We start from the raw sequence: 14810 nt of genomic DNA, 5'->3' as shown, positions 1-14810 counted from the left end.
GGCAAAAATGCGTTTGCGCCCGGGGTTCATAAAATGGACTGAACTCCTTTACTCTGGTCCTACAGCGTAGGTCCGCACTGGTCGAATAATATCTGAACGATACATAGTGAGACAAAGAACCAGACAGGGGTGTCTGCTCTCCCACTTACTATTCGATACTGTGGTGGAGCCCCTAGCCTGCAGCACACACATGATGGGATTCTACCATGGCTTAGTGCTTTGAGGACAACCCCGTTATGAGGCATGATATACCGATGACATGTTTTTGTTCCTTACAGATGTGGCCCTGGGCATTTTGGTAGTGTTGGGCTTGCACATTAACTGACAGAAGTACCAATTGTTTACACTCTGCAGGAATGCCCCAATACCTATATGGCCTCACCTGGTAAGCGGACTGCCTAAAACATGTATCATGGCCGCAATGATCTTTTGGATGGTAATATTGGGGCGACAGTTGGAGCGCTGAGGTCTAGCATCAAATTCTGGACATCCTTACCCTTATCCATCGCTGGTAGAATAGGAGTGACCAAGATGGTGGCACTTCGGAGGCTGCTTTATTTCTTTTACGCGTTACCCTCGCTGATTGTCCCAAGACTAGAATCGTTGTTATTGGAGCTGGTTTGGGGTACGGGTAGACGCAGGGTGGCGATGACTAAATTGCAGCGTCCTATGAGGGAAAGAGGGATGGCGATCCAGGACCTAGAGGTATATCATTTGTCGGCACAGCTGCCGTAGTTTAATCAATGGATATACCATAGGATGCACCCAGAAAAAGGAGTTGTTGGTTCCCTACCTGACTTGAGAGATCTTATATGGGTCCTCTTGGTCACCAGGAGCCGCCTGCCTGTGGCTTCCCAGGAACTCCTAGTGGTGCAGCATAGTTGGCAACGCTGCCTACAGCGCACTCATACCTTACACACTAGACTTACCGCTGCGATGGCTGGAGGTGTTGGCTCAGGGGGATAACACTGGGAGGGATTGCGGGGTGGGACACCTACAGAGTAACCAAGTAGGAGAATTTTACCGGGATGGAGACTTGCTCTCCTTTGAGGACTTGGCAGAGGAATTCGGTATCACAGGTGACCAGTACTTACTACACTGGGCAATAGTGGCACTGTTGCGGATCCACAGGGGGACTGGAGAATCAGAACATGCAGTGCATCAAAGATGCCAGCGGCTTTGTACCACAACAGGGCAAATTAAAGCAGTTACCTGCCTTTACCGAACACTAAGAACAATCGTTCTTATGGCCCTGACAGACTTGAAGGTGAAATGGGAACCGGATTTGGAAGTACAGCTTACAGAAGCGGACTGCGGCTGATTACTGGAGCACATGCTCGCCTTCTCTCGTAATGCCAGGTTCAAACTGATTAACTTTTACTTCCTACAAAGAGCTTACCTCACACCTGGCAGAAATAATAGGCTTTATACTACAGCGGTGGACATGTGTCGTCTGTGTGGGGAACTTGTGGCGGAGATGTTCTATATGGTATGGGCCTGCCCCTCCTTAGCAGGGTACTGGGAAGCAGTGATAGACTGCATCAATAATATTAATCACCGGGCAGTCCCTTGCACCCCTTCGGCTTGTCTCCTTGGGGAGTCCCGTGCCCAGCAAACGCAAAACAACCACAAAGTTCACTGACCTTGCACTGATTCTGGTGAAAAGGGAATTCACTATGGACTGGAGAGCCCCTGAGGGGCCGAGGTTAGCTAAATGGTGAGAGGACCTCGCCAAATGGGCTGGGCTTGAAAATGCTGTACTAATCTGGGACCTGAAGAGGGGAAAGAGAACAATTTATAGGGCTAGGTCATGGGAACACCTTGTGGATTGTCTTATGGACCAGGACACAGGCATGGGCACTGACATGCTGCCAGCTCCATAGCGATAGCGGAGGGCTTAGGGAGGGACAGCCCCTAAACATATTTGCATCTAAGGGGGGACTGTAGGTGGAGGTCACAGTCTGGGGACAGGACTGTAGGGCACACAGGAGATGCTCTGGAACTTTGATACACAGTGTGGGAATGTTTGTGCAACAGCATGGCAGTGGGTATGAGGGAGCGATGGGTAGGGGGGTTCGTCCGGCGTTAGTGGCAGTGGAGCATCCATTCAGATAGGAGATGCAATGCGCTTTGAACTTGCAGATGAAAAGAAGAGACCTCAAACTATATACTCTGTAATCAGGCACTACGTGAAACTGTTGAATAAGTAGACTGTGAGATGACTTACCTGCTACTATCATTTATTATATGTCAACAATAAAATTTAGTTAAAAAAAGTCTTCTGCTATTAACATGAGGACTGATGTTTACAAACGCCTCACTTCGCATTCAGAGAAAGCAAAGTAAAGTCCTGCTGCAGTAAATGAAGAGTGAAAGGAAAGGCTGAATAATGTAATTTTTTCGTAAAACAGAAAAGTGTAAATACCTGTAAAGGAACTGTACACATTCCTTAGTGCAAAAATTAAGCATTTTTTTGGTAATTCTGAAGTGTGATGGAAACAAAGATTTTAATAGGATCAGAACAAATCTATACGCTTTACTTGGTGATGCAGAAATACGAAATATTCAATGAAACCAGTTATCATTTGTGTGCAATATAGTTTAATCAGTAAAACTGAATGTTTGAAATACGTTAAAATGATAAACTCTGAGGTAGATATTTTGAGAATGTTAAAAGGCTGTTCCTTGTATTTGTATAAAATTTCTACATGTTTTAATGTTTGTACATATCTTAACCTTTACTGTTTTAATGTTTTATGTACCCTTTTATGGCACATGATGCCGAAATAAAGATGATGATGATGATGATGATGATGAATGTTTGTGCAAATTAGTGACAATTTCAATGGAAAATGTGCTCCCTGTAAATAACAAGTTTGCCGTACTAAAAAGGTGGGTGGTGGTTCTAAAACCTTTGGGACGGACCGGTGTAATAAATAAATCAGCTATTGCTGCCTTCATGACCTTCCAAGAACTTATGAAAGCAACTGCAAGGGTGGTTAGACTAGACCAGTGCGTGGGGTCTCTTGCACATCTTTAAAACCAAGAAAATAAAAAATATATAGTCGGCCAAAATACTTTGGACAATAGCATTTTAAAAGTACGAATGTTGATTACAAAAAACAAAATAGCCATCCCAACTGGGAACATTTTGATACCAGGCTTATACGCCACTGCTAAAATCTGTGTGTAATGTAAAGGCCCCAATTTTTTCTAATTCAGGCTCGCATCCCCATGAGGTCAATCAGATGAGAATCTTTGGGGGCGTGGCTTGCGCGCCGCTGTGGCATGGCGGACTGCGCTTGATCTCCGAGGTGACAAAGGCCGTCGGAGTGATTTTTGTCACCCATTCGAAACGAAGATTTCTCGGAAGGGCAGCATTTGGTGTCGGAAAATGGCGTGAGTGCTTTGTGTGATTGCTGACACGCACGCTGCTTGGTAGACTCTGATAATTGGCGCAGTGCTCCTCGCGTCAGATCTTTCGGACGGCCGCCATTTTCTACCACAGTGACGGGGTTCGTGTTCTCCTTAACTCATGTTTTCTGCGCTTCACCGGAGCCTCACTGCTTATTGAGGAAGAGGTATTTATCATTGAATTGACTTTGCTGATCCCTTCAAGTGTGCCTTTCCTCATATTTTGCTGTTTTGGCCGCTTGTGATGTGGTGGAGGACGTTTGCTACTTTTCATGACTGACTGTCATGCTAATTTGACACCTTATATGCCGGCACATCTGGTGAGCTACATGTATATCTTTTACTGTGCTTGTAATCCGGCTTGAGACTTTTTGGTTTCTCTTGCAAGACTCTTTTTCTATCTTTTCCTGCAAATGGCCGCCATTTGATATCCAGTGATGTTCTCTTCGACAAAATGATATTTAGTGAATTTTTGCATTGCCTTGTGGTTTATTGCCGATATCACCGTTCGATGTCTGCTCAGCATTGTCTTCGGTGCTCCTTGATGTAGGACTCTTTGTCCAAATTGCAGTGGAGATCCGGCTGTCTTATATCTACACACAAGATTGTTGCTGGGCTGCTAACTTGTTCTCAAGCTATGTCCATATGAGAACATAAAAGCTGGTGTTAAAGTATTATTCACATCCTAATCGTGAGGAAGAGATTTACATCTTCATAAGGATACACGTGTATGTATTTTTATTTTTCTGTGTGCTCTAATGGCTGACAACATGGGTCTGTCTCCCAAGACTAAAGACTCTAAAGTTACTCTTAAAAGATTGAAACACACTTCTCCTACTCCAGAATCAGCTCAGAAAGACGTTGGCACTACGTTGGATACTATTTTGTCTCGTTTGAACACGGTCCATGATATTGCGTAATCGACCAAAACTAATACGGACCTTCTTCAGGTGGAAGTTGCTGCTATCAGAAATGATTTCAAATCCTTATCAATTCGTGTTTCAGCGGCTGAGTCACGGATTAGTGGTGTGGAAGATACTGCGCAACAGCAATCTAAAACAGTACGACAGATGGAACGTTCTATGTTGGCGCTACGGAGAGACCTTACAGAACAGGAAGATCGCAATCGCACAAGAAATCTGCGCATCTTTGGTTTGCCTGAAGATTCAGAGAAGTCAGCTCCCTCCATGATAGACTTTTTACTTCAGTGGATTCCTTCTGTTCTAAAGCTTTCTTTTCAGAAGGACTTTGAAATTGAACGTGCTCATCGAGTTCCTACCTTCCGACCTAAATCTTCACCTTATCCTAGGGCGGTGATTTTCAAACCGCTGCGTCATCAACACTCTGAACAAATCTTGGCTCAGATGAGGAAGATTAAATCGGTCACCTGGGAAGGCCACAACATTTCTATTTCTCAGGATTTTGCCAGAGACACTGTTATAAGGCGGAAAGGTTTTCTTAATCTCCGAAGACGTTTCCTTGACATGAATATTCCGTTTTCTTTTCCTGGACCGTCAAAATTCCGTATAACTGTTAGGGATCGTTCTCAAATTTTTGATGAGCCTTGGGATCTTTCGACCTTCCTGGATAATCAGATGGAGTCTCAGATGGATTCTTCATCCCCTCCTGGTCCTTTGGGCTCTTGAAGGCTTATTTTGCCGCTTTGTTCTGCATGTGCTCATGATATACGTTCGGTCCCCAATATGTCCTCCAAACCATTGGTCTCCTTTCTTTTTCAAGGTTGTGACATCTGGATATGTCCCGATGTTGTTTTTTTGTTCTTGTAGATGTTGCCCCTTTCTTCACCTTCTCTTGTTCCTTCTAGGTTTCGTAACTCCCTTGCATTTTATTGGTTTGTAACTTCTCTGTTTTGTCAGATTTGTTGATTTGCCAACACTATGGTCCTTATGGTTCTTCTATCTATGTTATGAGATGGGGTGTCTAATTGCCATGTATTATGTGTTTTACATTGTTGATCTTCTCTCTCATTTTTATCTTGTGTATATTCTATCTGACTCCTGCTTTTGTCTTTTATTTGGCGGTTATAGCTCTACATGTAGTGTTTTTTCCTCGTTGGATGTTCTGATTTACTATGTTGTTATAATGAACTTCTTATGTATTGTTACTGTGTTAATCGGGTTAGGCTTGTGAAAATGAGTTAACGAGTTTTAAGGGTTATGCAATGATTTGTACCTATGACTTTTGCTGTGGTTTTTTACCTTTGATGTTATCTTCCATAATGATCAAATTTGTTTTGTTTTTTTCCCCTTTTTTAATAGTACAAGTTCATATAATGTGTTTCTATATTGTATTCATGATTATCCCTTAACAACTTTTTCCCGCCAACGTATGGAGTACTGGTTTTTATTCTTTTTTCATTAACTGCTAGTTTTATGCTCCTGACTCTTCTTCTTCGGTTGCAAATTATTTGTTGGATTCCTCTGGAGATCAGGTTCTCATCCTTACTTCCATTCCCTTTTTCCCTTTCCGTTCTGTCGTTTGTCCATCTTGTCCTCAGACACTATCTCGATTGTTTTTACATTATGCGGTCTGTGTTTTTGTTTATGCTTTGAATTTATACTTCCTCTTGCTTTATCTCCTGCTTAAAAATCCATCCTATAAAAACTCTACTGTTTTTGTATCTTTGTTGTGAATTTCCATTTTTATGAAGATGGTTTTAATACTTCTTTGAACTTTTAGGGTTAAATTGATGAAATTACATTTATTACTATTCTATTGTAATATTTGTTCTTATTTAAGCTCTTCTTGATTAAGATGTATAGTTGGGAAACATGATTTCTTCTCTCCTTGCTGTTTATGGTCGATTTGATGAAATTCTAGTTATTATTTTTTAGTACTTGATCTTCTTTGTATTATTACTTTCTCGTCCTTTCTAATTTCAAATATTGATCTATACAATCAACTACTGCTTTTTCATGTCCTTATCCTAAGCCTGGGCGTTATGTCTTTTGGCATAACTATGTTCTCGGTTTTCAATTCTCTCATATGAGTTTTTCTGCCTTGCCTGTGGGTGTGGGTTATTCAGCTTTTTTATTTTTTTCTCCTGGCTGGCCTTCTGCTCCCCTCTCCATGTTCCCCCCTGGTATGGAATTGGTCTTTTTCAGACCTCCCCTGGTGGGTTTCTTTTCACTCTTCTTTTTATTTTTTCTCTTTTCTCTTTTCTATCCTCTCTTTTCCTTTTTCTTTTCCCGGATCTCTTGTTGGTACCTAGTATGGTGGAGTGTTTTATGTTGCTGGGTCTGCGTTGCTTTGAGCTCTGTTGTTTCTGTTTTTGATTTCTTTTCTCTAATATCAGTGTCTAGTGTTTTTTTTGCCCTTCTATTATTATGCCTGGATTAAATGTATTGTCCCTTAATGTTCGCGAGTTGAATCACCTGGTCAAAAGGGCTAAGATTTTAGACTACTGCAAACATCTGTCTACAGATTTAGTGTTATTACGAGAAACAAAAGTTTCTTATAAGGAAGCCTTATTATTGAGGAAAGAGTGGGTTCTTGATGTGGTATGTTCTGATGCTTCTGGTAAAAAGAATGGTGTGATAACGTTGATTTCTAAAAACTCAGGTTTGTCGATAGTGTCTGCAGAACATGACTCGGAAGGTCGATGGTTGTTATCCCGCCTTACCAATGGTTCTCTAGATCTTTATGTTATGAATATTTATGCTCCAAATATTGATGATCCATCGTTTTGGCGGTCGATCACCAAAAAATTGTCTGAGGTCCATCATAATGGTAATTTAATTGTGGGCGGGGATTTTAATCTTCCTATGGACCCCATTTTGGATAGGCAATCTGATTTTAAATTTCGTCCTCCTAGAGCTCATGCACAGATGCGTAATATGTGTACTTCTGCAAATCTTCAAGATCTGTGGCGTATACATAATCCTACTGGCAGTGATTTTTCTTTTTTTTCTTCGCCTCATTCCAGTTTTTCTCGTATTGATTATCTTTTGGTTCATTCAGCCCTTTTACAAGCTTCGTCCTTCCCTTACATTCATCCTATCCTTGTTTCTGACCACGCTGCAATATCCTTTTCTCTTCTCAATATCTTTGATAAAAAAAGAGCCTCGTACTTGGAGGTTAAACACAGAGATTCTGCATGACCAAACTCAGGTTGCAGCATTGAATGAGGAGATTGATCATTATTTCTCTGATAATGAGGGCTCGGTTGGCTCTCCAATAGTCTTGTGGGATGCTTTCAAATGTACGCTGAGAGGCCAGATTATTAAGTGTATGGCTAAAAAAAATGCTGATATTAAGAAACAGCTTACAGATTTAGCTGATGAAATTAAGCGACTAGAGTCGCTCTATCGTAATTCTAAGGACTCTCAATTATTACAATCTATTAAAAATTTGAAGTATTCCTATAACACTATTGTCCCTACCCGTGCGCACATTGGAGTTCATGCTCAGAAATCCAAACGCTTACTACTGAAGAACCGTGCAGGTAAGATATTGGCGGCGACCTTAAAATGTCAAAATTCTGCTCCTAAATCGTTTCAGGTATCCTCTATCACTGATAGTTCTGGTGTCAAGAAATTTCAAACTAAGGAAATATTCGAGGTTTTCCTTGATTTTCATAGTAAATTATACACTCCGGTTAATCCGGCTTCTTTTGAACAATGCCAACAGTTTTTAAAGACACTTCCTATTCAGAAGGTTTCGGAGGCTGACGGTGTTAAGTTGGGAGGCCCGATCACCTCTGAGGAGATTATTCAGGCAATTAAATCCACACGCTCAAGTAAAGCTCCAGGACCTGATGGTTTCCCCATCATGTTCTACAAAACTTTTCTTGATTCTGTTGTCCCTCATCTTAAACTTGTGTTTGATACTTTTATAACATCGGGTGCGGTCTCGGGTTCTGCTGCGGATGCTACTATAGTTGTGATACCAAAGGAGGGCAAGGACCATTCAGATCCTAAACATTTTCGCCCCATATCCCTCCTCAACATGGAAGCAAAGATTTTTGCAAAAATCCTGGCCAAACGTTTGGAGTCATTTATACCACTTCTTATTCATCCCTCTCAGACAGGCTTTGTCAAGGGACGTTTGGCTAGAGATAACATTCGTACCTTTTGCCACATTATTGGTAAAGCAAAATTGTCTATTCTTCCGGCGGCTGCTTTGGCCCTTGATGCCGAAAAGGCTTTTGATAAGGTTTCCTGGCCTTTTTACATGCTGTACTGAGTGCTCATAACCTGGGTGATTCTTTTGTTAATATGATTATGTCTTTGTATGTGCGCCCAAGAGCGAATATCAGAGTTAATGGTGCTACGTCCTCGTTTTTTGATCTTTGTCAAGGTACTCGACAAGGGTGCCCTTTATCTCCTCTATTATTTTTGCTATCTATTGATCCCCTTTTGAAGTTAATTAATCGTCATCAAGACATTAAGGGTTTTACTTTTGGTTCACACTGCATTAAGACTACGGCTTATGCAGATGATGTCCTCATTTTCTCTGATGATATCGCTTCTGCCATACCGGCTGTTTCAGAAACTATTAAACTTTTTTCCAGTGTCTCTGGCTATTCCCTCAATAAAGATAAAACTGAAATGTTCCCGCTTAATGCCTATTGCTTTCCAGCTCATATGGGTAATGCTGGTTTCAAATGGCAATCAAAGCAGATCAAATATTTAGGGATCTGTTTTCGCAGCACTATCTATGACACTGTAGCCTATAATGAGACTCAAATCTTACTCAAAGTTCGTCAACTCCTAGATGTATGGTCTCCTAAATACATCCCCTGATGGGGACGCCTTCAATCTTTAAAGATGATGATAACGCCCATTATTAATTTTGTTTCTTCTATGCTTCCTGTTAGATTATCTTCTTCTTTTTTTCATGAAATAGATTCTCTTACTTCTAAGTTCCTTTGGAGCGGGAAAAGGGCTAGAATTGCTTATGGGTCTTTGAGGAAACCTTATGATATGGGTGGCTGCAATTTCCCAGATTGGGAGAAATACCAGGTGTCTTTTTTAGCATCTCAAGGTGCCCTATGGTTCGCCTCGGATACTCCCCATACTCCATCGTGGATATTCATTGAACAGGAACTTTCTTTTCCCTTACCTTTATCCACTTTTCTAACCACATCCACTTTGTCTATTCCGTTCTCTCGTTCCATTATTTTAGACACCATTGCAGCGGTGAAAGTCATCGACAGGAAAGCTTCTACGCCACTTCATCAATCTAGGTGGTCTTCTCTATGGCGCAACCCTAAACTCAAACTTTCTGTTGATCCTAGCTTAATGAATTATTGGGCTAATAAAGGCGTTACATTGGTTCATCACCTTTATGATTCAAATAATGACCCCTTACCTTTTTCATCTCTACAACGACAATTTTGTCTCTCCAATTTAGATTTTTATACTTTTTAAAAAATAAAAGTGGCTCTTTCTAAACGTCGTTTTGAGCCAGTTTCTTCTACCGTAGATCTTTTACAATTGTGGCTCAGATCTGGTCATGCAGCCTCTAGAATCTATAAATTTTTGTCTTCCACTTCTGCTACCTCAATTACTGTTACTCAACAGAAATGGTCGCACCATTTTGATCATGACCTTATTGCACATATTTCTTCAGATACTTGGCAGTTGATTGGGAGACTTTCTCTTCGTAATAAAATTGCTCCTTCTTTAACTCAATCTAAAAAAAATTCTATTAATCTTCTACATTGGACTCCAGCACATCTATTTTCTCTTGGTCTTAAAGATGATGATCAATGTTGGAGTTGTGGTTTGGCTGCAGGCACTTATCCTCATATGTTCTTCGGATGTACTTTACTTCAGCCTTTTTGGGATTTGGTCCATAAACATCTTATGTTAATATTTAAACTTAAATTTAAGCTTTCCTTTATGATGATTTTGTTGGGCCCATGGGCCTCACCTATTCCATTGCCATTAGATTCCTTAGACTTACAATTACTAGACCTACTTTTGTCCATAGCGGTTAAGGTTATTCTTATGGAATGGAAATCTTTTAACTCCGTTTCGTATCATACTTGGTGGGCTTGGGTGTCCTTTTTACGTGGTGCTCATACCTCAGTTGATGAGGCTCGTCTCTCCCCTTATATCTCTAATAAGGTTTGGAGAGCTCTTGATGAATATATGGAGATGGCTTCAGTAGGGTTGGTGGACCAATATCCGTTTGTATCGCCTTCGTGAAGTATGTTTATTGTTTTTCTCTTCTTTTTGTGGTGCCAATGGAGATCCTTCTTACTTTCTTTCTTTCTATCTTTCTATTTTCCTTTCTTTCTCTCCTTTTTTCCTACTTGTTCTCCCTCTTCCATTTCTTTTTCTCTTCCTTTCTCCTTTTTTCTCCCCCTAATTCATTATACCTACTAAAAGTGATACCGCTGACTTTTATTCTGGTTTCTTGATAGTTTTTTGCCTTTTCGTATATGAAATTCTTGCTTGATGTATCAGCCATACTTCTATTTTTTAGTTGATATTTTGTATTCCCTTTTTCATTAAGTGTATCACTTTATTATTATATTTATCTTTGTATATACCTCTTTGCAAATCTAATACAATTTATTGAACAAAAAAAAGAAAATCAGATGAGAATCTTTGAGTTTGGTAAGAGTAACCACAATCACTGTGTTTTAGGACTTCGGTGTTAAAACGTCAAATATGTAGCCAGTTATTATTATTATGTATAAGTAGATGCATCTTTGAAGTGCTTTGAACCAATTACCAAAGGGATACATTTTTATTGACAAGAGGGAATAATGATGCTGTACTGTATTAAAAACTGACTTTGACATTATACACGAAACTAAAAATTGCACAAATAAACATTGTACACCCAGACTTTCAAGGACGCGGTTTAATATCACTTTCAATTATTATTATAGTGACTATTGGTAATACTATTGTAACACGGATTAGTAATCAAATGTCAATAACAAAGTTATAGCTGCCTATCAGGTACTCACCCATTTGGCCAGAGCTTCCTTAATGGTTGTTGGTTTTGCCTAAAAAATGAAAATTCGAGTTAAATCTCAATAGGTTTTTATTGTAACAATGTGCAATCTTTTACTATATTTTTAGGTTCACATGCTATTTCAGACGGAATTATTATTTGCTAAATTTGTAGGGCTCCTTTTGGACTTGGCCAGCCAAATGCGGGTCTTAACGCTTACTAATTTGGCCACTCACTAACAAATACACGTTTACAGAGGACTCCCACAGAACATGTTCTGCTCACTTCAAACTCAAGTACCAAGAAAATTTTGGACATTTGAAGGGGTCTCAATGAAACTCACAGGTGCTTACAGCTTTAACACCCAGTACAAAAATCAAAGGGACGCCTTGGAAAGGGCAGCGATTTTAATATTTCAGGCCTTGTAGCAACAGCATGGTGTGTGTAATTCCAGTACTACTCAAGTAATCTGAATTAGTAATTTATATATGTCCCATAAGTAATCATTAAGGTGACCTAAAGTGCAGTCTCAAGTCAAAACTATTGTCAATGGCTTGCCATTCTGATATATAATTTCTTGTTTCTCGGATTTGTTTGACCGTACCTGGAGAAATGTAGGTTACTGAATGAATGAATTTCCAAGGCATCAACAAGTTAAATTGTGATTCAACTACACAATTCTCAGCAAAGCTACTCGTTCATGTAGTAAGTGAATGTCACTTTGATGAAGTGACACATTGTGTGTTTTGCTGTTCACCCTATGTGGGAAGGGTATGCCCAGATGTGGGTCCCTTGCTCATTACGCCACTGGAGTCAAGCTATCCTGGCTGAAGACGGCTGATAGCCAGAAACCGGTCTAGGATGCTTGATTCCGGTCCAGGGAAGACATGGCTTGGCAATTCAGGCTGGACTGTTCCCATGAGGCACAAGGTCAAGACTGATTTGCATATGACCATGTCTGAACTGGGGTGGCTTGGTGAGCAAAATAACGATGGATTAAACCCAGATCTGTGACTGCGGGTGAATGTTTTGCGATTGTGCAACATTCCGTCCATCATCTTGTGTGTTTTATTAAAGAAAACACTACAGAAATACGTTTTTAAAGATTAGCATTTACATCATGATCAGACATAATACAGCTTGAAGACCCAAAAATCGACACAAACGATGATGATAAAGTATTGCGCTACAAGTTAAAGCCACAGATAAGATTTGGCCTCTGGACTCAATGCTTATGAAGCAGAGCCAAATAATTACCATTTCTCACTGATGAAATAAACTGAAGAGTCAACACTATCCGACATCCTATCAAAAGTAATATCCCTAGAACTATACAAGGAGTTTACATCCTCAAAATCATACACCATTTAGGAAAAACTACACAACATTGGGGGAAAAAATAGGGTAGAGAGATTCCCACTTAGAGCCTGATTTCGATGTCGGGCGGCCCGAGTCCTTCCGACATCGATTGGGTACTGAGACCGACCGACCGACCTCCTGTTGGCGGTCCCAACCCATCAATTAGGATGCGACCGAACTCTATTTGGTCGCACTCCTATTCTTTACAAGGGGAGCATGCATTCCAACCGGAATGCATTCTCTCATTGTAAAGAGAAGAGGTGCAGTTCATCCTTGCACCCGTGGCAGGCTTCTCAGGCCTGCACGCATGGGGCCTTGCACCCATGGGGGTACGTACTGCTGGGGCCCCCCCGAAGTACAGTTTCAACAGCCTTTCTGTGTTGGAAAGGCCAGCACAGAAAGGCTGTCAGTATCGACATTGTAATCCCTCGGGCGGAGAGAAACACCCTTGGGATTACTGGAGGCTTACCGAGCCCGTTGGAAGCCATTCGGAAATCCAGTTCAGATTCCTTTCCGACCGACTCCATCTAAATGGGTCGGTCGGAAATTAATTTGAACAGCTGATTACGATGCCGTCTGAGCCATTTACTACGCATCGTAATCGGCCCCATAGTGTCCAAGACCTGGAATACCAGGCGTGACAACTTCAGAAAGCTCAAGAAAACAGGAGAAATAACATACATGCTTATGGAATGCCGGAAGAGAAAGAAACAAGGGGTAAACATGATAAACCTTGAGCATGTGATTCTCTATTGCCCTATATTGCTCTGCTTTTGGAAGAAATATAGTGAAAATCATCTTCCCTGAAAGAAAAAAAACTCACTAACCAGTTTGCTACTTTGAACATTGCAAGCAACCCTTCAATAAATTAATCAAACAAACTACTATAACATGTAATAGCCATTGCTATACAAAGGATCACAGCCAAATGGAAATATCCACAACCTCTGAAGCAAAACCAATAGTGGAATGTACCTTGCTACTCACAAAGGGGCCTCTTCACAAACTGTATGTTGTAATAGGTTTAGCAGTACTACAACAACAGTACTTCCAATGTACTATAAAATGCTATTCACAAACCTCAGTTCAGCGATCTCCGCATCACCTACCTTCGCCCACGTAGGTAGAAGTTTAAGTAGTAATTGTGCGAGGGATGGGCACACTGGCTGGAAAATGGGAACTGTTTATGCCTAAAGGGGGGAGGCTTTGGGAGGGTTAAGGAGGAGTTATGGGAGGGCTAGTGAGGAGTTTAGGGCAGACATGCACCCACGCACAAGAATAAGCCTCTTCCTATTCACAAACGGTACTCCTAAAATAACTTCAGCCAAAAAGGGCGCATAACAATTTTTATTGTACTTCAGCTCCGAGCTTAACTCCAGCACCACCTATATCCACTCACAGTTATTGCAACACCCTACCATAGAAAAGAAGACATAGAATAAAACTAAAACCCCATAAAAAACAATGATAATTGCAGAGCCATTATTATTATTTACCCCCACCCAACTTCATTTACAAAGTGTAAATCATACTCCTCAACCTTAACTCTTTACACTCTATGCAGTCCTGACTCAATGCTCCTTTCTAAAACACTGTGTCCCTTATATTGCCTACTTTCACCCTCCACCCTTTTGTTTGACAACCAATTACCATTGTTGTGCTTGATGTGTAAATACATTTCCCGCTATAATTCTGTAGAGATGCCAATAAAAATGTAAACTCTCACAGAGGATGGTTTATTTAAGATCTCATTTATGTCACACTTGGTATCTGGTTGTAAATAGACTGGGAATGTTGCGGGTAAAGGGAATTAGCGATCATGTGGGCTTCCTCGGGCTACCTACTCCCGTCTCAGCAACAAACCGAAGGGCTGGACTTTGGGCCAAGAAATTAAAATGACTGGAACCGTTCCTTGTCCTTTCATTACCTGTTTCATTCTTGCCCTCTTATTTCTTGCAGAGCAACCCTTCTCTTCCACCCTCGGTCATAGAAAAAAGGAGGCATGCCACTCGGATAGATTGCTCATATTGCAAAGGTATGGTTTTGATAGGTTTCCTTCAAGCTGTACGATTAATTTCTGCCCCAAAAGGACAAGAGAACGC

The 14810-nt window shown here is 40.9% G+C and overlaps 1 protein-coding gene across 1 annotated transcript in view; it reads right to left on the bottom strand.

The window, feature by feature from the left end:
* Positions 1-14810, bottom strand: part of DNAL1 (dynein axonemal light chain 1) — a 246195-nt gene that overhangs the window by 155404 nt on the left and 75981 nt on the right. Inside the window, exon 2 of the mRNA XM_078659666.1 lies at positions 11363-11401. Coding sequence (XP_078515792.1) covers positions 11363-11401 — 39 coding nt within the window. The remainder of the gene's footprint in view (positions 1-11362; positions 11402-14810) is intronic.

The sequence above is a fragment of the Lissotriton helveticus genome, chromosome 9 (genome assembly GCF_964261635.1).
Source record: "Lissotriton helveticus chromosome 9, aLisHel1.1, whole genome shotgun sequence".
In the NCBI taxonomy this organism is placed as follows: domain Eukaryota; kingdom Metazoa; phylum Chordata; class Amphibia; order Caudata; family Salamandridae; genus Lissotriton; species Lissotriton helveticus.
The sequence above is the reverse complement of the archived record's forward strand: the minus strand, read 5'-3'. Positions and strand labels throughout refer to the sequence as shown.